This window comes from Balaenoptera musculus, chromosome 15, assembly GCF_009873245.2.
Source record: "Balaenoptera musculus isolate JJ_BM4_2016_0621 chromosome 15, mBalMus1.pri.v3, whole genome shotgun sequence".
NCBI lineage: Eukaryota > Metazoa > Chordata > Mammalia > Artiodactyla > Balaenopteridae > Balaenoptera > Balaenoptera musculus.
The window spans coordinates 8,169,486-8,196,121 of record NC_045799.1 but is presented as its reverse complement, the minus strand read 5'-3'; the positions used below and the strand labels follow the sequence as shown (position 1 = coordinate 8,196,121).

At 41.1% G+C, this 26,636-nt stretch overlaps 1 protein-coding gene across 3 annotated transcripts in view; it reads right to left on the bottom strand.

Annotated features, from left to right (window-relative positions):
* The window catches only part of BCAS1 (brain enriched myelin associated protein 1), a 113,411-nt gene that overhangs the window by 11,419 nt on the left and 75,356 nt on the right, over positions 1 to 26,636 (bottom strand). The window contains exons 8-10 of one of the 3 annotated variants that reach the window (XM_036824145.1): positions 25,634 to 25,810; positions 14,638 to 14,679; positions 6,955 to 7,128 (exon numbers count right to left, since the gene is read on the bottom strand). In XM_036824145.1, coding sequence (XP_036680040.1) covers positions 6,955 to 7,128; positions 14,638 to 14,679; positions 25,634 to 25,810 — 393 coding nt within the window. The remainder of the gene's footprint in view (positions 1 to 6,954; positions 7,129 to 14,637; positions 14,680 to 25,633; positions 25,811 to 26,636) is intronic. The other 2 variants (XM_036824146.1, XM_036824147.1) reach the window with 2 other exon arrangements.

Below are 26,636 nucleotides of genomic sequence, written 5' to 3'. Positions count from 1 at the left end.
AGTGCCTGTAACTGTACTAAATGAGATAATAACATGCGTTAGTTCATATATTTATCACTCCAGAGCCTTTAGAGGAACAATTTTATGGCTCTGTTTTGCCAGCAAGAAAATGGAAGCTTCAAGAAACTAACATGGGTCATGGAAGTAGCAGGTTGGGAGCCATGATTTGGCACTATGGCAATGAGTCCATCTTCTACATTCTTATTTATTTTTTATTTTTGGCTGCTTTTGGGTCTTCGTTGCTGCACGCGGGCTTTTCTCTGGTTGCGACGAGCAGGGGCTACTCTTCGTTGTAGTGTGCAGGCTTCTCACTGCAGTGGCTTCTCTTTTTGTGGAGCATGGGCTCTAGGCGCATGGGCTTCGGTAGTTGTGGCACACGGGCTTCAGCAGTTGTGGCTCGTGGGCTCTAGAGCGCAGGCTCAGTAGTTGTGGCACACGGGCTTAGTTGTTCCGCGGCATGTGGGATCTTCCAGGACCAGGGCTCAAACCCGTGTCTCCTGCATAGGCAGGCGGATTCTTAACCACTGCGCCACCAGGGAAGCCCCATCTTCTACATTCTTAACCTCCTCCCCACACTGCCCCTAGAAGGTGGGAGGTACCATTCAATGAACAAATACTTATTGAGCATCTACTATGAAGCTACCTAATTAGGAAAAATGATAAGGGCTTGGATAAGGTGGAGGTTGAAAATCTCAAATAGGGATGTTTATGGGACATGCCTTTCATCAGGGCACAAATATGCTTGTCTTTACTGCTTGGTGCTGTTCTCTGATTCAGAAGACTTGACTAGGACTGTCCATGGTTGAACACAGTATGAGAATTCCAATATCCTTCCTACCCCCAAAGCAACCTTTCCAGAGCTAGGCATAGGCTAGAACGTTGATATCTACTTCTTCATTGGTTAGGAATGGAGAAGCCATTCCTGAACTCCTTCTTCAGCCTGAACTCCCGGTGTCTGGAAGTTCCATGCACTTTTCTTAGAGGTATCATTGTCATGGGTTTCCCCAAGCTGCTCAACCCAAAGGCAAACAAGGATCTGTTCTCTATGTACAATTTAGACCCATTCAGATGGAAGGTGGTTTTCTTCTTCCTCTAGGTCTTCTGCATTGTTCTACAAGGACCAATCTTCTTGAGAACATTTAGAAAAAGAAAGGGCTCTCAGTTATTATTTCTCTCCCTGCAACTAGCTCTTTCAGCTCTCACCCAAGAGTTTTACCACTCTGGGATTTCACGGGGCCTCCAGAATTCAGGCTGTGTTGTAACTGCCCCGCCTACTCACACATACTCCCTAGGGTCCTGTAGAATACAGGGTCCTGTCCTCATGAGGTGGCCTTTAGGGAATGTTGAAAGGCAAAAACCAACCAACCAACATGGTTTTTTAAAGCAAAACCTGAATGGATAATTAGGAGTCATGTTATACGTGCTAAGAGAGAGAGATTTTTAACTTCCCTTTAATTGTTTCAATTTGGTTAGTGTTAGGTACCTGCCAGTTTAAGGTTAAAATTGATTTTCTTCTTCCTTCCTTTCCTAGCGAGCCCTTGAGGGAGAATTTGGATTTAATCAGAAGGCTCCCTTGACAGTAGTGGATCTAGGCTACCATCCTGAAAACAGACCCTCATGCTGCCAGGGAAATCATTGCAAATAGGTTCAAAGTCTTTAAAAAAAAAAAAAAAAAGGGAAAATACCTCGAGTTTTTCCTTGATTTTTCTCTGTTGTTCACTTTGAGGCATATAAAACTGTATTTATGCAAAGGTGACTGTATGCTGAGTTTAGACTAAGGATCTTACTAAGTCCATCTGAGGTCTCTTCAATACCTGCAGTTATTAACAATTCCTCCCCTCCTTCCTCCCTCCCTTCCTTTTTCCCTTCCTTCCTCCTTCCTTCCCTTCTTTCCTTTCTCCTTCCCTCTCTCCCTCTCTCCTTTGTTTTCTTTCTACCCCTCCTCTTTCCTCTTTGCAGAGCCCTCTTTCAGTGACAAATTAAAATAGTTCCTGTTGGGCTTTCTATTCAAAGGACCATAACCACAGAAGCTTATTTTTCCCAGCTGTCAAAAAAAACAGAGTTGCTGTTTAAAGAGACAAAAATGCTTTCAGAGACTATTTAGTACTTTAAAGAACAGTTTGAAGACTATTAAGTAATTGTGGAGATTTCCCAGTGTGATACTGAGCAACTTTCTTTACAAAGAGTTTATTTTTATTCACAAGAATCAAAGATAAAGCATCTCAGGGCATCCAGCCTGCGGTGCTGAAATGGGATCTGGTTGTGAATCCAAGCCTTGCATATTAATGAAATCACTTTTTAATTTCTTTCATTGTGTCATGCATTCCTATAGCTTGATACTCTGAAGAATGTTTGAAGCATCTCTGATATATATCACTTAGGTATTTAAAATTCTAGTGGAAATGTTTGATGGTCAGTTCAAATCTCTTTGAAAGGAATACAAATGTATTTTGATAGAGCTCTATTCCAACTCAAGTTGAGATTTAAAGGAAGAATTGGGATATTTTAATTTAGTGTGAGTAGAGGAGCCTGATTGTTTACTAAATCAACCTCATTACAACAAATCTAAAGAACTGGACCTGCTAGAAACTTCCAGGATAAACAAAGGTTATGAGTCCAATCTTTGTGTTTTACCAAGATGCTCACCTGCAATGGAATCGGACGATTCAGACAAAATGACACAGCCAAGGTAAATCTCATTTTAGTGACAAGTATATTCAGAAAACTTTCGTCCAAGCTTTATGTAAGACATGTATGAATCCTGCTTTCTTGTGCTTTGTTGTAATTTCAGGTCAGTGTAATTTCAGGTAAGCCCAACACATAAACATGATGTTTCCACAGAAAACATTAATAAGAGAATCACAAAAATGGAGCTACAGTTGTTCTATTTACTCTCAAATAAAATAGCTGCCAGTAGCACAGGAGGCAGCAACAAGGGTCAGCTTTAGAAGCAACGAAAGCCTGACTCTGAATTCTGGCTCTGCTGTTGACCAGCTCCGCAACCTTGGGCAGGTCACTTAAAACTGAGTCTTCGTGCCCTCATCTGCACAGTGGGGCAGTAAGAGTGTTTGTTTCACAGGGTTTTTATATTAATAAATGAGTTAATGCATGCAACGTGCTTAGCCCGGGCCTGGCCACATCATTTGCATGCAAAAAACAAACAGTAGCTATTATTATTATTACTATTAATAGCTGAGACCTGCCAAATGACTCCAGAGTCCCCTTTTAGGGTAGGAAAGAATGCAAGTCCCCGATGGAGACACGAATTGCCCCAAACAAATGCTACTTTCAGAAACCTTACGTTAAAGAACAACTCATTATTCATTCATATTTTAATACTCAGGGAAGAAGTTGAGATCAAAAACTTTGGCTAAAAGACTCCTGTTTGTTGTTTTATAATTATCCTTACAAACTATTCTCCTTTTTCCACAAGACAGTCAATTTCAGCAGGTTTTCTTAGATTTATTAGATTGAATGTAATTAATAAAATCCCTCTGACTTCATGGCTGTCTCACTTGGGCCTTTAATTTGCCCAGTATTAAAGTTCAAGAGTCTTTCTTATCTAAGCCTGAGAAGGTTATTCCAACAAAGAGTTTCTTACAAAACTAATGGTCTAAAGAAAGAGACAGGAGGAGGATTAAAGGAAACAATGTATGTGACGATAGTTTGCAGGAGAAAGCACTTTTCAAGTGTAAGGTGTTATTAATATTGATAAAGTATAAATCTGTATCTTTGTACTTCCATCCACCACCTTTCTGGTTTCATCTGCCTACCTGGTTTGTGGGTACATGAATACAGTACTCCACCCACGCACTTTGTAAAAATATACTAGTGCTTCAAATAGCCAATTTCTTGACATACCGTTGAATTAATACACATAAGACTCTTTTTCTATTTAGGGCGTGACAGATGTCTTAGCTATTCCTTGCAATTTTTTCGAAAGTCTGTAGGAGCCCATAGGATTTTTGTGAAGTGCCATACCTACATGTGCCCAATGCAATGTTAGGACTTATATGACTATTTTCTTTTCCCTGAAATATAATTATTTGAAAAATGATCTTCTTTCTATTTTTATGAAAGATTAATTTCTGGAAAGAAAAAGATCACTTTAGAAATGAACTGGGAAATGCATTTATTTAAAAAAAATACTCAACCAAGAAGTACTTTGCCATGGGATAGTAAAATACACTATCTGAAAGAAATTTAAGGGAAGGGACGGCTAGAAAGTAGAAAATCAATGATCAGATGAATGGAAACCCTGATTATAAAACAAGGGTGATATGTTTGCAATTGAGTTTTCTCTTCTATTAAATCAATTATTTTTAAAAACTATATTTTGCTAAAAATACTTAAAATCAGTTTAAAACATTCACTTATTCAATTATAATGCTCAGGCACATACTAAAAAAAAATAGAAAATGAAAATCCCATAGCGATGGGCCAGATGCTGCCTCTATCTTCACGCCCTTAAAGCAGTTTTTCTGTTTTTTTTTTTTTTTCCCTACATAAATCCAAAGATTTTAGTTTGGAAGCTATGAAATATTACCCAGAAGTGTTTCCTGAAAAAAACTGCTGAAGCTGACTTGCGGGATTCTACACTATGGGGATATTAAAACCTGGGCAAAAAGTAGGCGTATAACGATATTCATGCAGGTTAGTAAAGCAGCTGAGATCACGTGTGGAAGATACAAGGTGCGTGCTCACAGAATATGGCACAGACTTCAAAATAAGTCTGTTTTCCTTACTAGGCTTTGTTCTCCATGAGGACAGGGACCACATCTATTTATGTATCTGTATTGTCTAGAACATAGTGGGAGCTTAATAATTATTTGTTGAATAAGTGAATAAATGAAATGCAGAAAGTTGGAAACCAAATGTCCATCCATAGTGCAACGGTTAATCAGAACACGATAAACCCAGACAATGTGATTCAATGAAGTTCTTATAAAGAGTGAGGTGGCTCTGTATCTGGGGCTGCAAACTCAAATACCCACAGGGACAGACCAGTAATGTAAATGAGGGAGGTGGCCTGGGTGTGGCAATAGGGAGTGGTGGGAATTGTGGTGAACTCGAAAAAACCCCTGTCTTTTGTGTACCTGAATTAACTACAATGGGAATATAATGTTCTAATGAAAACAAAACAGAATGCAAGACCAGAATAATTAAGATATCTGGAATTTTAGGGGAAATCTCAATCATGGAAGCTTGGGGGTTTAAACATTAAAAGGAAGCAATAATATTCAAGCTCCCAGGTACAACCTTTTTAGTGGGCAATAGGAAATAAGAACAATGGACATTATAAGACCTGGCACTGTGAAGTGACTGAGGATTACTTGGGGAAATGTGTCCTTTTCTACCCCATCCCTATCCTGTGGAGAATCAACTCCAAACGACTCTGGTTTCCAATTTGTTCAGACTAACACAGTTTCTACTGCTAGGAAATATCCCCAAACAGCATCTAATGGATAACTCCAGAGGATGAATTTAAGTATGGAACCTTACTTGAATTTAAGGATTTGTTTTGAATGGATGCAGTGGGTGGTTTGGAAGTCTTTCATGCTTTATTTGGAGTCTCTTATATTTTCCTCCCTTTTAAACGAAGAAGTCTCATGTTGATTATTTGGAAGAGAAAGTCATTCTGTTTGCTTTTTTTTTTTTTTTGTATCTCTCAACTCCATCCAGAAACGAGAAAGCTGGACCATCCTCAATGTTGTGATGAGCTATTTGGGGATCCCATTTGTAATGTAGATGGGTTGCCAGAAAGAGGCCAAATGTTCTTTTCTTTCCTGATGTCATGTAAAAATTGATTTAAAAATCTCAAATCTTGATGCCCATTTTCAGTGCCAAATTGCAGAATAAATGGCCAGGAATATAGATGGGGTTCCAGCCATGCAGGCTGCCCAGTACTTCTTACTCCATGAGAATTCAGCAATAGAAGAAAATGATTCCTGTCAACAGTTTCTAACAGTGATTTCTAATATTCCTCATCTCCCACTGGCAAGGGTTTTGTTCTGTTTTGTTTTGTGGACTAGAAAGAATTCCTTAACAGATTGAGCTTGTGAAATTAGAGAGTTGCTTTCTCAAAGGATTAATTCCCAAATACTCCTGAAAATAAAGGCACACTATAATGAAATTCTTGTTTTTCATTAAAAGAGAATTAAACCAATGACCTTTTACATGGGTTTTTGTTTTTTTGTCTTCCAACTGATTGGGGTTTGATTGCATTATATTACTTAAGTTTCTGGATGTTTAGATATTTTATGCACATGACTCTTCACAGACACCCAAAGATGTCTGCCCAGATTCTTTCCATTCTATAGAAATTAAAAACATGGCAAATTCACCAACTAAATTATACACCCTCACTATTAGAAAATCATCATTTCCTTTCATATCATACCCTTTCTGGAATTATCTATAAACCAGCTTTGCCCAAATTTGTGTCACTCATACGTCCCCTTCAGAAGTTTTCCAACATCAAAATATAACTTGAACTATTAATTACTTAATCCTTTAAAAATGCCTTATGTTCTTTATGTAAATAAACGTATTTTCAAAGGAAACTGCATATTATCACCATAACGAGGAAAATGGAATCGTTTGCCAAAAACAGAGGGAAACTTTTAAAAATAAATAAAATTAAAAGTAAGCAACACTATTAACTTCCAGGTTGGTATTGTTGTCTGCCACAGCTCAGGAGCCCAGGCCAGCTCTTCCTTTGTTAAGAAGGCAGTTAGCAGGGGTTAAAGGTTAAGGAAAATTAGCAATAAAGAGAGACATTCTCTGTGATTAAATCAGGAGGACGAAAGGGAATTTTCTCACTGCACAACTCCTATTCGGTTTATATTCCATCTATACTACCTAGAATCATGTCTCACCACCTGACCTGGGCTCTTTGGTCTCAGAAGCTGATGTGGGTATTTCAGTTTCCCTGAACTGGAGGCAAGGGCTTACCATCTGTCTGAGAAGCGCCATCAGGGAGGGTCTTGGTGCTTTGCGTTCTGCTCTCTTGAGCGTTTCTTCTGCGGGTCCAGGTGTGCAATCTCCTTCTTCGCTGAGATCCACTGTTTGTAAGGCTGATTCTACTTCTTCGGACTTTACAGCCTCTACCTGTGATTCACACACCACCTGGATTGTTTTGCCAGGTAATAAGACAGTGGGGAAAAAAAAACCCCATCCCCCAGACATGTTTTATGAAGTGGGGTCCCGGTTCTCCCCTCAACCACATGGTAGCTACAGTTTGGAGTCTAGGTTATACACAGGCACATCTTGAAGAAGTAATACTCACATCATATCATGTGCTCTCCAAATATGCTGAAGTGGAAGAGACAAAAATCCCTGCCCTGTGAAGCTACAAGGCTTGGCTAGGGAGTCCCTTTTAAGGACTGCCCTTCAGAGCATGCTCAATACCCCTTCCAATCAATCTATTAGACCCACCTGTTTGGTCTCCCATAAAGGTAAATCACACCTGACCTGTGTAATTATTTCCTTAAGAGTACAATCTTAGGACAGTGGCCGGGATGTTTTCCACTGCACATCCTAGCTCGCTGCAGCTGTGGAGAAACCGTCCTCTTTGCAAGAAAGGATAGTGTGAAAGCCTCTCAGTTTAATGGCCTTGACTTCCTCGTTAACTCATTTTCCCACTTCTCCCCAGACCAGTCACTTGTTCTTGTTACTTGACTGAAGTTCCTGCTTTCAGAAGCAGGATGAACTCGGCAAGAGAACCCCGGCTAAGTTCCTTATGGCCCCCAGCAGGGTACCTCGTGAGTTCAGTGGCCCTTGAATGTCTGAAGGGATGGCCACCAGTCGGGGGCTGAGATGGAAGCCCTGCCCTTAGACGGTTCACCTGCGCTCTGATTCCAAATTTTGTTTGTTTGCATTGCCTCACTCCATTTGGGCTGTGCCCCAGTCACACCTGGGACAGCTTTTGTGTTTGCACTGGTCCTTGCAACACGACAGAGTTAGTTGGCCTGGAGTTTTATAATTTCCTTTTCGTTTCCTCAGGCAGGGGTTGGCACACTACTACCAAATTCATCCCAGAGCCCGTTTGAGGATGGCCCCTGAGCTAAGAATAGATTCTACATTTTTTAAAGGGTTGGAAAAATTGTTTAAAAAGATGAAAAATTGGCAACGGAGACTCCATGTAGCCGGCAAAGTCTAAAACATTTACTATCTGGCCCTTTACACAAACACTTGTCATCTCTGCCGCAGAGGGAAGTCCTCTAGAGCCAAAGGCATCTTTGCATTTGTTTTGGCTGGTGCCAGACCCCCAGCTTCCTCCGAATCCTGTTCTTGCTGTTATGGAGGAGGGGAAGGGAACTTAATCATTTCCAAAAACACAGAATGACTGTGGAGAAATCATTTTCCGTTCCTCCATGCAGAATATACCATTGGTTTGCAAATAACCCAAATGATCCAAATTGAGAAGGACCCTTCGTCTTTATACTGTCAGCTGAAGCAGGAAGGTGCCCATCAACAAATCAGCATATAGAAACATCCCCAAACCTGGCAATTAAATCATAGCATTCTCTCCTCACCTTCCATTTCTTAAGGTATTGACACAACTTCCAGCATTTTCCCTTTGTAATCTAAGATCTAGGTTGGGGAGTTATAAAGTCAAAAGTCCCCAGAATGCAAGGCAGGTGAAGCCAGCATGGATTGACCAGGTTTAAGACAAAAAGGAGTGATGGGAACTATGACAAATGACAGTTAAGTCATCCCATTGAAAGACAGTAAAACACTAAAACCACTGGACAGTCAAACAAAGCACGTTTGTGACGAGGCTTTGCTGCTGGGCTGTCTGTCTTCAACCCAGGCCTGTCTTTAGGAAACCAGGCAGAGACTAGAGCCAAATAAGAGACTGGATTAGTGGTCAAATGTGGTCCTGGGTTTCCACATCCAGGCCTGACTTAATTTAATTGCATTTCTGAAAAATAAGCTTCAGCCACAAGAGCCCTGGGGTACATCTGAAATGTAGGCAGCCTGATAGAGTAACCAGCCTGCCTGGGCCTAAATCTTGACCCTACCCCTTCCAGGGGCTCTAATCCAAGTTTCCTACTCAACATCTCTGTGCTTTCATTTCTCATTTCTCGATGGGGATAGCACACACATCAGAAAGTTGTTTTGAGAATTAAATCAGGCAACACATGTAAAGTTCTTAGAACCGTGCCTGACACATAATAAGCACTTAATTAACACTAGTGGTTGTTACTTATGCTATTTGAGAGCCATTTACTCCATGGGCATGAATTATCTGGAATCACCTACCATGCACACGTCCACTATTTAGAGAAGATATCAATAACTATCTCTTACTATGTCAGACGTTGTACAAGGTATTTTTAATATATTACCTCAATAAAGAGTTACTGAGTTACTCAAGACAGCTCAGACTAGGTAACATTATCCCTATTCTATAGATCAAGAATCGTAATGAGTGAATGACTTAGCCAAAGTCACACCACAGGCAAGTAGTCATTTCAATGAGGATGGAGTTGTTTACCAGTAACTGAGTATCTAATAGTGACTTAACCAATAACAATATGGAACAAGAAGGTTAAAAGTAGGAAGTTATGGGGTTGGTTCGGTGGCTCCACAGTGTTTCTATAACCTGGGCTCTTTCTATCCTTTGGCTCTGCCATCCTTGTCATGCTGAATTTTCATCCTTTTATCTGCTGCCTCATGGATATAAAGTAGTTGCCACAGTTCCATGCATCACATCCTCAATCCAATGTCCTAAGAAGGAAGGACAGTCACAGCAAAAGAGTGGCTTCAAATGAACTTCTGTATTTTGATCCTCTACTCAGGGTACATTTCATTGACCAAAAGTAGGTCACATCCTTACCCCCAGACTAATTATTGGTGAAGAAAATGGGATTGTTGGTTTAGACAAATCACAGTGAAATACTTTGGGGCTGTGGTAGTTGCCAACCTTACCTAAGATCAAGAGAAAAAGGGTGGAGGAATGGGAAATGGCCCTTAGGTAGGTAATGAACAGAGTCTGACTCACTGACTCTGGTTCAGATTTATTTGTGATTGAAGCAGCAAGTTCGTTTTTTGTGTGGAGAGCCTGGAGGGCCATTTACAATGATTGTATGGCAATAACTCTGCACATCAACTTTATTTGAGTGCCAATGGTTTTCTTACTGGACCTTTCCAAATGTCAAGGGGGTGTCAACTTATAAATCCTAGCCCAGAGTCCATTCTTCAAAACGCAACTATTTCGATAGGAAGAAAAAAAGGGACTTCTAGGGACTCTCATTAGCTTTGAACTCAGACCAAGAAGTTGGCTTTCAGCAGCCAAGAAAAAAAAAAATCCACTGACATCCAGCGTGGAAATCTAGAAGGATTTGAGCTAAGTGAGGATCTGATTTGCATATACAGACATAAGAATTTGATTTTTATTTGGATAGTTTTCTGATTCCTTTCCAGGCCAGAGCTTTGGAAAAAGTTGTTCCTTATTCAGAATATATGACTGCATCTGCACATTTTAACTTCGGGTACAGTGGACAGAGTGAAAATTAGATTTGTGCTATATTTTAGAATTAAATCTCCCTTGCTTGATTTCAGTAGGGGATATTGTATGTTGCATGTAGATGGCCAGTACAATTAACACGGACAATACACATTTCAGCAAAAGGTTTCACTTTTTGCCCCTAGTAATATAGCATATTTACTCTTAAAATTCAGTTTACACAGTTTTTACTAGAGCTGTGAGTTTTGGAAACTGATTTATAGCAAAATGGATTTCCTCCACTTAAACTTCACCCATGACATAATAATACTGATATTAAAATTTTTTATTTTAGAATCTTATTTGGATTCGTTCTGATTTGATTTATAACATGATTATTTAATTGCAAAGACACTGTAGAGATTTTATTTTTATACCCAGTAACTCTTTCACATTCTTCCTCATTCTCAGCCCCCTAGGTTTTCTTTGGGAGGACAATCCTCCCTACCTTTAATACTATGTAATATGGATGAAGCTGGTTGAGCAGGTCTAAGCCAATTAACATGGTCTAGCTCCTTGGTCATATGAGTTCAGGGAAGGGAATATGTGGCAGAAAGTAGAATTTTCCCAATTATTCATTCTGCCTTCCTATAAAAGAATTACACATCCGTGCCCACTGCTGTGTGACTTGCTTTGGAGAATGGAATGTGAGTGGACATGATATAAACCTCGACTGAGTGAAAGTTTTAAGAGCTATTCCATGGCTCAGCCATGGCACTATTTTCTCTCTGCCATTCCAGCTGCACCTCCTTGTTGAAGGGGCTGCTTTTTCCATCTAGATTTCAGTAGGAAGCGGCCATAAGGATCACCCACAAGCCAACTTACAGCTGATACGCAGCATGAGTGAGAAAAAAAAAAAAAAGAATCTGTGCTGTTGAAAACCACTGGAATTTGGGGCTTGGTTGTTATTACAACACAACCTGGCAGATGCTGACTAACAGAGCATGGGAACCCGTTTAAGTCAATGAACAGGAACAAATTCCAGGACACGCAGGGCTGCTGCTGGACCAGTTTCTCCTTTACTCTGCACTGGCTGACGTGATGCTGGAAGGCAGAGGACGTAGCCCGGCCAAGAAGGCTGAGCCAAGGGAGAGCATGAGAGCCAATAAATTCCACTTTCTTTTTAATCCAGGTACGGATGGGTTTTCTTTCACTTGCCACTGAGAAGTTCATCACTAAGAAAGAGAAATACCTGTTTCCCTGATCTAATAGGTCACTGGGAAGGAAAGCTCCCACCCCCGCCCCCATCCCCCCACGATTAGTTAGAACATTACCTCAATTAACCAGTGGTCAAAACATTTTCAGGTTACAACAAAAGAATATCTTCGTAGTCAATGAATATTCACTATCTTCTGTAGTCAGGATAAATAGATTTTTTTTTCCTGTTAGGACCAGAGGCTCATTCTAGGAAAAGCGTTAAAACTTCCAGGGGCTTCAAGCACCTTATTTTTCTTCTCATTAAACATTTTGAAAAATGTTGACATCAGCCTGCTCTTTACTTTGCATTGGGCGATAGATCAGTTTTGGAAATTCTCGGTAGAGAAATTTTAAAAACTAAACTCGATCGCATTTCAGCCAGAAGAAGTTGCGACTGTTTAAGGACTCTTGTAATAAGGTTAATGACACCTAATTGTCCTGTTCTGAAGGCTTAGAATATGAGCCATTGTTTTGATTCACACCATCTCTCTTACTTGGGAGAAGGAAATTAAACTAATTGTTTTACACATACCTTCACTCCACGTGAACACTGAGTCAGCTGTGAGGTGTGTAATTTCATGAGGAAATATAACCCCTGATTGCTGGGAAGCACTCACTTCCTGCTGTTACAACTCCTATGCATTGACATTCCCGCAGGGGGAGGCAAACTCTTCCCGCAAAGGGCCTTGCAATTACTCAGCTCTGCCCTTGTAGCATGAAAGCAGCCAGAGACTGTGTAAAGGAAGGAGGGTGTCTGTGTTCTAATAAAACTTTATTCATAAACACTGAAATCTGAATTTTGTATAATTTTCACGCATCACAAAATATTATTCTTCTTTTGATTTTTCTTCAACCATTCAAAATGTAAGAACCATTCTTAGCTCATGGGCCATACAAACACAGGTGATGGGCTAGATTTGGCCCGTGAACGGCAGTTTGCCAACCCCTGAATTACTGAGTTCTTCCCGTGTTTCAGGCACTGAAATACGCACACTACCTGCGTTACTCATTTAATTCTCACAAGAATCCTAAGGGGTAGGTAATATTATTATGGCCGTTTAAGAGATGAGTAAACTGAGGTCCAAGAGGCAGCACAGCCTGGGGATGATGGGGCCAAGATCACAACATTTTAGCTCATTCTTTCCAACTAATAGTTAGGAGATGAAATGTGGAAGCTTAAAAATAGAAACATCATTTGTAGGACTAAGCAATTTAAAGTGATTTTTAAATGCTTCTTTATTTTCTTGACAAAAATATTGGGTTGCCCAAAAAGTTTGCTTGGGCTTTTCCATAAGATATTACAGAAAAACCTGAACAGACTTTTTGGCCATCCTAATATTTTGCTTTCATTTGTATCTCTATCTGATTTTGTGTTATCTTTCAGTGTCAATCATTTAACTAATTCATGTTATTTTTCTGTTTCAAATTTGAAAATGGAACACTTTCTGTTTGTCTGTTGGAGATTAACTCTGCGTTTTCACATGCGAGCTGCAAGAGACATGAGATTCCTCGGATAGGCAACTACACACGAACATCCAAAAAGAAGTTTCTCTTCAAAAAAAACCTGGAACTTCGAGGCTAACAGTTGCCCTGGATTTAACCTGCAGGTTTTAAATTTAAAGTTCATGGGAAGAAGACTCATGGAGTTCCCCCTTGTAGGCTGCTGAAACAGAGACCTAGACTTGCTAGAAAATAGCCAGCAAATTCATGAGAATTTGAATTACAAGAGACCTGAGCTTTGTGAGCTACTAAATTTGGCTCCAAAAAGAAAGGGTGGGGGGAAGGAAAGAAGAAGAAGAAGGAGGGGAGACAGGAGGGGAGGGGAGGGAGAGGAAGAGGAAGAAGAGGAAGAAGAAGGTGGGGGGGGGCAGAGAAAGAAGGTAGAGATGGAGAGAAGGAAAGATAAATAACAACAGTAACAACAACAATAAAGCAGATTCCGAAGCGTTTCCTCCCAACAAGAATTACAACATAGCCATTCTCATTTTTATTCCACATCACAGACATCCTTTCTGGAACATATTGGATTTTCAACTTCTGCTCAGTTCCAGCAATTAAATAAAGGTGAAAACACAAGTCCCATCCATGGCAAGCAAACAAGAGACACCTCGGAAGAGCCAAACATATTTTGCTTTGGTGAAATGATAACGATCAGTTTCTATCTTAAGGAGCTGTGAACTTAGCCCACTTAGAACATTTTCCAAAGGCTGTACTTCTTTCAGAGCAGAAAGCTGCTGTTTTGGGTCTGAAACTCATAAGGCCAGTTTATTCATCTCCCTGGAAGATGTTCTGGAAAGATACATTTTTGTGGTGTCTCACATGGAGCCACCTCCTTCAGACATGAATGCAGTGTCTTGAAAGTTTTGACCATCACTCTTGGAAATTAAAGGCCAAAAAGAGAGTGAGGCTCAACCTATGTCTGTCAAGTGTAGACGCACGCAGTTGGCTCCCCTGCCCGAGACCAAGAGTCTCACAGCAACTACTGCAGCAATCTGCTCTCATGCCTGATGTAACTACCTGTCCTGGGTACCACCCACTGTTAGTGGAGAATCTAGGTTGCCATGGAGATAAAGGCGGAAGAGCAATCAAAGTAAGATGAAGCAGAGGGTACAGCATCATTGTCCCTTAAGGAAGTGGCAAGATGTTCTTATGTTTAGTAGACTCTTTCAGCCCCTAAATGGTAACAAATGCTAAAAATGCGTGCTCTGATTTTGTATTTTATTTGCATTGATTCAATGGGCTTTACAAATATTTATCCAAAGTTGTTCCCCCATGGTCCCTAATTACGTGAAAGGGAGAAAGAGTCTACAGCGGATGAATAACACTTGGAACATGCAAGAACCCAGGACCCCAGAGCTGACACGCCCAGTGGTCCATCATGCCGGAGATGAGTATGGAATGATTCTGTCATTTAATGCATAACTTACATTCTCCTCTGCACTTGTGGGAACTGAATCCTCTTTAACTGACTAAAGGGAAGATAAAAACAAAAGTAAGAGTCAGATTGTTACCAAAACCAGGGCTAACAGCTTTTGGGTGCCATTCTTGGACATTGCTTATGCGTACCTTGTTCCAAGAAGAAACTGAAGGAGCTTTACACAAATGTAAACAGTGTAAATTAAGTTATGTATTTTAAAATGTAACAAAGGAAAAATAAACATACAGATGCAGGCAGAATACAAATGGAATGAGGAGAAGGGATGCTACAGAAAACACAAACTACAGTCTTGGCTGTGGGCAAGTAACACGTTTGTCTTGACAGTTTCTGGTAGCTGATGAAAAGAGGGATCTATGATTGGTCACACGACACAGTCACTGTTAGGTAAGATACATGAGCTGCTCAGGAAAATTCTGGTAACATGTCCAGAGAAATCCATCCCATGGTCCTCAGAGAGCAAGCAGTACTCAGCCTTACCCTGACAGTCGGGCGGTGGCCAGCATCCGAAGCTCCATCTTACATCAGCCTTCGACGCAGGCCAAGGTCACCATGCCAAAGTACCATCTGGTTAAAATACTTCTATGAAGGGCCAGAGGGCTGGGGTCCAACACACCCAGCTTCAAACCCTGTTAATCCCTGCAGTAATTCTGGCATCTACAGTCCTGCCCCAAATAGGAGAGGAGTTATCCAAATTCTATCAAAGGTCAATGTCCCAATCATTGTATCAGTTTGCCAAGCTCCAACTTGGGAGGTCATCCTTGCATATTTTTTGCAGTTGTTCTGAAGGATTTTTAGGTGGGTGGGTGGTGGTGTTTACAGACCACTTTGAGACTCACTTGACAGAGCTGGACTCTCTTCCCAGAAAAGCAAACATGAACAAAATATTTTGCAAATAATTTCAGCGTGTTCATAGACCCTTGCCTTTCTTTTGGATGCCAGGGTAAGAACTCTTATCTATGTTGATGTTGTTCCAAGTCCTGCCTTTATTTTTACCTTAAAAACATGCAGTGGGAGAGGAAGAAGGGACCTGACATTTGCAAATATATCTTCTTCATTTGGTGCTCTGCATACACCATGTCACTTAAAGTAGCCCCAAGCGGTCAGCATGATGATCTTCACTTACGTAACAAGAAACGGAAGTACAGAGAGGTGAAGTCACTTGTTCACGATGGTACAACTAGAAAGTGGTGAAAATGGTTCCAAAAGCCAGGTTTTCCCCCTGCCGTGATAACTTGAAGGATCAGAATCACTCTGTGTGGGGCTTCCCTGGTGGCTCAGTGGTTAAGAATCCGCCTGCCAATGCAGGCGACATGGGTTTGAGCCCTGGTCTGGGAAGATCCCACATGCCGCAGAGCAAATAAGCCCGTGTGCCACAACTACTGAGCCCACGTGCCACAACTACTGAAGCCCCCGCACCTAGAGCCTGTGCTCCGCAACAAGAGAAGCCACCGCAATGAGAAGCCCGTGCACGGCAGCGAAGAGTAGCCCCCGCTCGCCATAACTAGAGAAAGCCCGCACGCAGCAACGAAGACCCAACGCAGCCAAAAATAAAATAAATAAAATACATAAATTTATTTTTAAAAAAAAGAATCACTTTGTGTGTGTGTGTGTGTGTGTGTGTGTGTGAGAGAGACTGTGTGGGCTTCTTTCTCTTCTACCAGACTTGCTCTCTCGCTAGATGAGATTGGACCATTTATTTTTGGACCATTTATTTTTCCTTATCTTCTCATACTGAAGCTTACCTGCGCACAAAATATGTCCCTAAAATGGACTGTGGGTTTTCTGGAAGCTTCTGATTGTCATAAAATTATAGCACACTCAGAAGTAATTGCAAGCAGTGTAGCTTTCTTGGAACTACACCCCTTCTCCCGAGACCACCTGGATGCTATTTAATCCTATGAAAAGGCAAAGAGTTAAACGATATTTTAAAAGCCAGGCCTCCTTAAACCTGACCCACAAAAGTTTCAAGAGTCAATACAGTGTCTACGTTAGGCTGAGAGAACCCTCCCACTACGTAAGAACAGCACTTTTAGGTTTTCAAGGCCTCTTTCCTGTGCCAGTTGGTTGTAAGGAGACTAGTTTGTGTTTTGGTTTCCTGTGTCTGGAGAGTTCTTGGCTGTTGACTGCTCACTGTTTTCTAGAGGAAACTGAGAACTGGGTGTAGGCGATGGTGCGGCGTGGAAGGAGCTATTCTGAGCGGCGATGTTTCCATCGTCTTTCTTATGGCTTCAGACGTCCAGACGCTTCTGATGTTTCAAAAGTTGGCATTATAAGTACTGTCTGTTTCAAAAGAAATTACTATTTCCCACTTTAAAGTTCTACTACCCAGCAAAAACAGTCCTTATTTTGGGAATTAGCCCAGTGGAACATTTCTCAAACGTCAGTAATTTGCATACCATTTTCACGATTCTTGACCTGCCCGTGTACCATCTGTATTTACGTGATATTTTTCTTTAAGTTGACTATCTTTTTACTTAAACAAATATATTTTAAAAGAAAGCATCTTATCATTATCATGAATGTAATATCAACATCCTCCCTGTAACCAAAAGTATGTATGAAAACTGCTGCAATGAATAAAACAAAAATGCTCATTAAATTCTAATTATTTTTAAGTTTTTGTTAAAAAGAGAGACCAGCAAGTGTTAGCACAGTAAAAAATGCCTATTAATATCACAAAGAGATTTTATAATTAAGGTCACCAAAGGAAACAGAGTAGAATGGCGAGAAGATAACTTAGCATTACGTGACTGATTAAATGTTTAGGGCTGTCTTCAAGAACCACTCAAAATCATTTTGCACATTTTTGTACATTTGCACACTGGCCTAAGGGCATAGCCTTCATGTTGGGGTGGCTGAAATCCAGTTAAAAGAAGGACCCAGAAATGGATAATGAGACGCCAGGTTCTTGTTTCCCTTTAGTGTTTGGCACGTGTAAGAGAAAACCTGCTCAGAACCCAAGTCTAGAGCATCTTGGGCTATGGAGTCAGGTTCAAATTCACTGTTTTAGCTGTGCAACCTGGGGCCAGTCAACCACACCTCTCTGAGCCTCAGTTCACTTACTCAAAAGTGGGCTATTAGACTGTTACCAATCAGAGGGTTGTGCTAAGGAATAGATACAATAAAGCCTGTGAAGGGAAAGTCATGGCTGAGGCAGAGCTGAGACTCACCTACGTCCGGTGGCTGGGGTCAGGCCACACAGCTCCTCCCGGTACGTATGTGAAGACCTCCCTTTCCATGGGCGTTGGAGACTCTGGAAGGTGTGTGTATGGTGGGAGGGACAACTTAAGCCATGTTTGCAATGAGGGGTCAGTTGTCTACAGTCTTTTCTAGAAGTCAGGGGGCATGGGAGGAGAAGAAATAAAGACTTTAAGAAAAGGACATCAGAAAGAGAATTCACCGATGGAAGTTACGACTCCAGGCAAGCCGGCTACCTGCAGGGGGAGTTCTGGGTAGGATGCTGGTGGTTGGTGGACCAACTCAGCCCAGCTCAGCTACCCTCGAGTGGGGCGTGCACTGGGGAGAAAAGGGCTGCGTGGATGCCGAGGGTGGGTCTTGTTAAATGGTGTCACTCTGTGTCCCGAGCGGCTGCTCCCAGAGGTGAGCGCCACACAGAAAGAGAGTTTTTTCCTACCGCTTTGCAAGTGGCAGGGGAACTACGGCAGGCTCGTGAGGACATGAGTGGGGCATCGGGTAAGTTGGTGTGGACCTTCTCCTTGGTGGCTCTGGTGGCAGTGGTGTGGTTTGGGAGTAATCACCCACTAGAGACATATGGGGGCCTGGACTGATTTGTGGTCACATTTCTTAGATTCCTAGAACTATTTGAATGGGATGAGTAGGGGTGTGGATTGACGTGTTTCAGTCGATGAAAATTGCTGATGTTAATCTCATATGTGTAGAGCACTTAGCACAGTGCCCGCACATAGGATGTGTTCGATTAATGGAAGCGATTTTTGTGAATGCTGGGGAAAAGTGGCATAAATTAGGCCTACTTGACCTATTGAAGACTTTTCTTAGGGAACCCTCCTACATTGTTGATGGGAATGTAAATTGGTGCAGCCACTATGGAAAACAGTATGGAGGTTCCTCACAGAACTAAAAATAAGAGTTGCCATATGATCCAGCAATCCTACTCCTGGGCATATATGTGGACAAAACTATAATTCAAAAAGATACATGCACCGCTCACAATAACCAAGACGTGGAAACAGCCTAAATGTCCATTGACAGATGAATGGATAAAGAAGATGTGGTACATATATACAATGGAATACTACTCAGCCATAAAAAAGAATGAAATAATGCCATTTGCAGCAACGTGGATGGACCTTGAAATTATCATACTAAATGAAGTCAGAAAGAGAAAGACAAATACTATACATCACTCTTATGTGGAGTCTAAAATATGACACAAATGAACTTATCAACAAAACAGATACAGACTCACAGACATAGAGAACAGACTTGTGGTTGCCAAGGGGGAAAGGGAGTGGGGGAGGATGGATTGGGAATTTGGAATTAGCAGATGCAAACTATTATATAGAGAATGGATAAACAACAAGGTCCTACTGTATAGCACAGGGAAATATATTAAATATCCTGTGATAAACCATAATGGAAAAGAATATGATAAAGAATGTATATACATGTATAACTGAATCACTTTGCTGTACAGCAGAAATTAACACCACATTGGAAATCAACTATACTTCAATAAAATATATTAAAAGAAACTTTTCTTGACTAATTCCATGTTGCTTTCAAAATTTCCTTATATCTGGCTCAGATATATGCTTGCTCCTGAATCCCTTAGGAACAGATATTTTTAACACTGCTCTTAGGTTATATTGGGTTCCAGCATTGGAATGGGGTATAGGATGGTGTGGATCTCAGTTAAAATCGTGATGATCTGCTCCCTACAGGATAAGTGGCACATTGACCTTCGTAAAACAAAAATCCCAGGACATCCTAACTTCAGCCCACTGTGCCAGTATTTTGAGATCCTTATTGTTTATATTTTGGATTGCATTAATGAGCCCACCCAGCTTGTAAACTTGACAAATGCGTTTCACAGTTTATTGACCAAGTTACAAATAAAAACTCTGAATAAACAGGCCTGAGGCCAGATTCCAGAGGCCATCCCAAAGACAGTTTCTTGCATGTGGTTTTGATCCTCTAATAAATATTCTTTGTTGGCTTGCATCTACCCATCTTGTGAACATGCCTTAGATGCAACGCTACAGAACTGAAGAAAAATAGTAATACTAACAAAGATAATAATAATGATAACCCATATTATTGGGCTCTGCGTTAGGCAGCAGGTTAATTTTTTTATGTTAGTATTCCATGTCGGTCTTCAAAATGGAAGCAGATCTCCCCTAATTTCTAGGCCTCTGTTCCAATACCTATTAAATTTTGTTCTTATTCTAAAACAATACCTCCCCCCTTTGAAGTTTGAGGTGTGTCTCTAATTCTCCTTCAAAGCTGACATCCTGGATCTCACATTTAATGTGTATCTGTAACCAGGATGGTTTCCACGTTCAATACACAACGACAGACAAAGACATCGGACAACTTCTTCCTTTTCTCCTCATCTTTTCCACACAGCAGAAAGACTATGAGCTGAGGACCCAGCAGAACCAGATTCCAATTCATCATTTCCACTGCCAGCGAGTACGCTGTGATGGATGATCTCTGAGGATGAGGAGAGAAGACTAACTCTTCCACACTGGGAATATGTTCGGGAAAGGAATTTCAAAGACAGGAAGAAAAACCGGATGGCACAGCAACTCACTTCAAAGTGAATGAAAGAGAATGATTCTAAAGTGCAAGGTCGATTTCTGCAGACCAGAGGCGTTTATTAGGTTCTCAAGCCCTTCAGCCAGAGGAATATGATAAGGTGTGGGGCTGGTCAGGAACACACAGAGCGTGGGATTCTCATTCGAATCTCAAAACCAGGAACACTTCAATCTTTTTCAATAAACTGGACATCTGGCTGTTATCTGGCGGGTCTAAAAATTGTCCAATCTCATTAACAACAACAACAAAAATCCAGTTTGAAATCTAAAGGATCTTGTCTGGACATTTATATTGCCAAGAATAAGGATCTAAATAGCATATGTACTTATCATACAAACGTGATTAACAAGAGCTCCTCTCCTTTACAGAGCACATTTCAATTCTTAAAGGAATGTTTCTTTAAAATGCTGTCACACAGTAGCACTTAAGCCAGAAGACACCCTGTTGCTACCAAGTCTTCCAGAAGCACCATTTGGATCACGTGACAGCCGTTCTGAGTTCATTGATTTCACGGTGGACCTAAGTAAGACTTTTTCTATCAAGTCTGGATACTTCATCCCATCTTTCAAGTGCTTCCATAATTGTCCAGCCCTGTGCCGGGCTTTCTAAGCCAGGATCCCCATGGATTCTGGGATCACACACAGGATTCTGTATTTGAAACAAATAACCCAGATGAGTCAAAGGAATTTTTAAGTTCTCTTAGTCTATTTTGACCTACACTGACTGCTCCCTTGTCTAAACAGCCGTAGCGTTTTTAACCTGGATTCCATGGATTAACACTGGATTCCACACTTGACTGTTTTGTAATGGAGCTTTCACTCACTGAATGCCACTCACTTTGCATTCATTTTCCAACTCAGTTCTCCCCCAACTCATGAAAGGTAGGTATCACCTCCTACTTTCAGAGCTGAGGAAAGCGAGGCTTGGAGGGTTTAAGTCTCTGCTCACATTCAGACAGCAGTAACTGTCAGAGCCGAGATCTGACTATGTGTCTCTTTGGCTTCAGAATTCACATTACTTTTCTACTTCATCATTTGTCTCTCCCAAAGGAAAGCAGGAAAAAAGCTGTTTTGAAGATGCTCCAAATGTATCATTTACTAATTGTGTGCAGGCACATACACATACACACACACGTGTGCATGCATGCATGTATATCCTATTCCTCCAAATGGATTTCAAGTGTTTGATGGTAGCAAATATGTCTTAGACTTGTTTTGTACCTCCGGTGCTGTTGGCACTAGAAGCCCCACGTGGGTTTTCAGATCATAACCAGCGATGTCATACTTGAAGAAATGAGGGTAACACCGTTCACTGAGCACTTAGTACGTCTCAGATGCTCTCCGTGTAAATGACTGGATTCTCGTAACAACACTGTGAGATAAACACAGTGCCTATTTTACAGACAAGAAAATAAAGGCTCTGAGTGGTCAAGTAATTTGCCCAAGGTTACATAGTCCCACCTTTCTGATTCTGGCTGTTACGCAAACTCACCATCCCCAAGATTTTTTAAGATAATCTACTCCAATCTTTTTACTCAACAGAGGAGGAAAAAGAAACCCAAACAGAGTAAATAACTTTTGTGAGGTCACAGAGCAAATGGTATTCCAGTTAACCCTGAACAATCAAGGGCGCAGTTAGGCCATATAACTGGATTTAAACATTTTCTGGCAAGCACAACATAATTTGAAATTAATTTTCTCAAAGGTTATTTTTGTTTTTGTTTATAATAAGAACTACTTTAGCAATCAAGACTATAAATCAAAATAATGCATAGTTTCATACTGACAGCCTGTTAGGGGAAAAATTCATTTCTGATGTTCATAATTGCAAACTTCGAAATGTGTTTGTTTAAAAGCTTTTCAATTAAAAGAGAAGAAAGCGAGCTTAGGGTTAGTGAATGGAAATATCATCATTTTCTGTTGTTTCCCTTTGTTCGTTTTTCAAAATTTTTACAAGAATGGTTTTATAGCCAAAGCTTATTCTAATTTAAAGAAAAGAAAACAAAGACTTTCATTTTGTTTCCTACTAGAAATAAGTTCCTTCATGAGAATGTAAGCTACCAGAGGGCAGCAATCTGTTCACTGATATTTTTTCAATGCCTAAAACGTAGCACACACACAACCCCCCAAAAAAATTAGCACAAAGAAAGTGATTAAAACTACTGTTGAATGAGTGACTCTCCCCTATTTCACTTCTATATAATCTATTCTTTCAGATTGGGTGAAAGAAGGAAAGACAAGATTTACAGGCGACTTTGTTTTTAGTTTCTCTTAACCTCATTGTTTTTATGATCTACTAAAGAAATAAAAGTCAGATAATGGTGAAAAAACAGTGAGACTGAAATAAATGAACAGATGAACGCCCAGTGGTCCTGACTTTTACTTTCAATGGAAAGAGCCGGAATTTCAAAGAGGAACCAACACATCCCTTATAGATGCCAAAGATAAGGAAAGATAAAGCATGTGACGTTTAGAAGCCTCCCCAGACTGGATGGCACAGAAAGATGCAGAAGTGGACATGTTAGTGTCCCAACCTTCTGAGCACACAGGAAATAAATGATGGAAGGAGGAGGGACCACTCATCAGACGCTGTTGTGTGAACCACGGTGGTGGAGATGGTGGCGGGGAGGTGTTTACTGGCCCTATTTCATTTAATCCTCGCTCATTTCCATGGCATGGGTACTATCATCATTTGCATTTCACAAATGAGGAAACTGAGGCTCATGGAGGTGGATTGGGACTCAGAGTGGGGTCTGACTCTAAGCTTTTAACCCTGCATCAGTGTTCCTCCAACTTCAGTCGTTTGCCGACCTCCAGTATAGTTCTGCCACATTGTATGCACCATCTGTGGCAGCCATGGCCGTGTGCTGGTCAGATTTCCCTGCAAGAAAGGCAGGCTTCGATTGTCACGCCCTCAGCATCCGCTACCGCTGAGATCTCCTCGCTGCTCCCCGGAAACGACTGAGCACAGAGGGTGCTGGGCTGGTCCTGCCCAGCGCAGGACTCCCCCGGGGGCCCGCTCTGCTCTGGGGGATCCCCCCCCCCCGCCCAGCTCAGCACCACCGCCACCCTGAGGTCTTTCCAACCCTCTCCCCCTTCCCTCTCTCCCTGCACAGAGGTGTCAGCCCCTCCCTGGGGTCTGCAGCCTCTCGCCACCTACTCCTGCCCCCTTCCCTTTATCCTCCACAGTTTCCTCCGATAAATCTCCTGCACATCAATTCTGTCTTAGTGTCCGCTTCCTGGAGGACCCCGATTTACCGTTATTTACTTATTATCCATACCATTAATTACATAACACTTTCCTTTTAATTGGATTACTATTTTAAACTAAATCTATATAGTCTCACCTTGACCAAAATATATGTTAAATCTTGAGTTTAATGTGCTAGTTTTATTTTTCCTAATACACTTTGAATATATGTATATATGGCTATTTAAGTAAAAATATTTGGGGCTTCCCTGGTGGCGCAGTGGTTGAGAGTCTGCCTGCCAATGCAGGAGACACGGGTTCGGGCCCTGGTCTGGGAAGATCCCACATGCCACGGAGCAACTAAGCCCGTGAGCCACTATTACTGATAAATAAATTAAAAAAAAAAAAAAAAATTTGAATACGAGTCACTTAAGTCTCTCCCTTGCCGCCAATATATGGATGTAACTTTCTTGGAAATTTTTCCCTTCATTATATTGCTGATAAAATATTTTTGTAAAAAAAGATTGGTGAAGAAGGAAGATTAGAACAGAATGCCAAGTGACATCATCCCAAGTTTTCATTAAGTATTAAGAGTTTGTGTTCTGGGCAGAACCTAGAAGGGAGATTTCTGTACGAAAGAAAACAAACAGGAGAAAATTTCAGAAATCCAGCTGGATTCTGGACAAGAGCATAAACTAACAGCACAGCGGCATCTGTATTTATCACCTTCCTTGCACTGAGTGCCAAGTGGCATATGGATGTTTTGTTGAAATGACTAAGTTAGATTCTTCCAGCTCTATTTCACACCTGCCCCCACCACCTCCCCCTGCCCCATCCCTGACTTCTTGCTCATCTTTTGGCCACATTTAAAACAGGCAAGAGTTCTGAACCTGTCTGGCAGCTGAGGTTTGCTCAGCAACGAGGATCAAGGAATAGCTCTCAGAATTACTCAACCCCGCCCACCTCATTTCCGTGCTCGGCACCTTAATTCTACAAGGGAGAAGAATTCAGACAGCGGTTTGAATTTTCCTCTCACAGAGCGCCTTGTGGGCTTGCCCTGGTGGTGAACTGACTGACAGACTGGTTTTCCGAAAGGAGATGGAGACCTTGGGGCTGCTAATGGCTGCTTCTATCTGGCTGGGGTAGGAGGGACAGAGAGCCCAGAGGAGGTTCATCTCGCCAGGCTGGGAGAGCTCAGAGAAAGCCAGGAGGAAACCAGAGTGACCCACATTTTATTATTTTCGTTTGTTTGTTTGTTTTGGAACTAAAAATATATTCACAAGTCTTAAATCTAAGGAAGACTGAAGATAAAAAAATGGCCAAAGATGCACCGTGAGCAAAACAACATTGATGTTAAAAAAATATACTAACAGCCTCAAGCTGTTAAGGGACAAAGAGAAATATTGTATTGTGATGAAAGGAACAATCTACCCAACGATCCAATTTTTAGGAAATGGGCAAAATTTATGAATAAACAATTCACAGAAAAACATTAATGGTTCTTAACACAGATAAAAAGGCACTCTACCTCATTCACAAACTATATGTAATTTAAAATTACACTTGAGTACCATTTTTCACTCTATAAGATTGGCGAGTATTAAGAAGTTTGATAAAACGCTGTTGTCAAGGGTGTAGGATAATGTGCTCTCTTATACTGCTGGTGGGAGCATAACCTTTATGTAACCCACCATTTTAGAAAGAAAATGAAATCACGAAATACCATAACCCTCTGTCATGAACCGGATTAATTCCAAGAATGAAAAATTCTACTTGTTCATTTCCTTTTCTTTCCCACAAAACACATGCTTCTAACACGATAGGCATTTCATTTTTCCCGGGGGTGAGTTAGAAGTCTTCAACTCAATGGCAAGTTGAGTCATTTTGGAGAACAAGAAACTCCATGCATTGCTGAATACATCAGTTGGCCCAACAGAAACCATATCTCAAGTCATCCTAGCCCCAAGGACTCTCCAAATCTTGAAACTAGGACTTACCTTTTTCCAGAACAGTTTGCCCAGAGGCAGAGAGGTGGGGCCCCCCTTTTCCTTGGCACCTTCCTTTGCTATTTCAGTGGATGTAGAATTCTTGGCAGCCCCTTGGGGCTCCTGGGGCGTAACATTGCCTTTGTCTGACTTGAGGTCGGCTGAAGTGGCGGGTGACTTTTCGGCACCCTATAAGAGTTTTAACAAATTAAAATGATCTCAGGATTTCAAAAGCAAAAGATCTCTTTTTTACAAATATGGGCTGGGGTTATGCATGTTAAGTGTCTTCTTCATAATTTTCTGTATTTTCCAAATATTCTACATGGATGTGGATTTGTGTTAAAATCTTGGAAAAAGATCAAGGCATAGTCCTTTTGCAGAAAAAAAAATATATAGAAACATTATGTAACATGTTTATGTAAGTAACGCATTAAGACTCAAAGTGATTGGAAGAGGCACTTGGCTGTTAGAATGTTAGGTCGTGTTGAGGACCCTGGTCTTCTTTCGACCATGGTCATGGCAGTAAAAATAGTCTGAACGTGCACCTCCAATACACACGTATTTGTTTACATGATAAAGATGTATTGTTTTACTAATCCAAATTTGAAATGAAAGATGGGTTCCAATAAATATACTTCAAAAGAGAAGTGCTGAAGTTTTCCTCTCACACTCTGCTTCAGAGATTACTATAGTGATCTACAGTCTACAAAGTTTAGTCTATAAAGATCTATAGATCTATAGTCTATAGAGTTTGTGTAAGGAACTCAGGGAAGAGGTTTGAGTTTGAAAAGCATCCACAACCCCCATTTTTTCACTTTGAGATGCAGCTTCCACATCTAAATTAGATGTGACTGGATGGATTGTAATTGATAAAAAACTCCAAATGCTATTCACTCAGTCCCTATTCTCTTTCTTCCCCCCACCTTCTCTCCACGCCACCGCCCCCCATCTCTCCCCACTCTGAGCGGCCAGGCTGAGGTCCAATTCCGGGGCATCTGATCTCTTCAGTGACTGG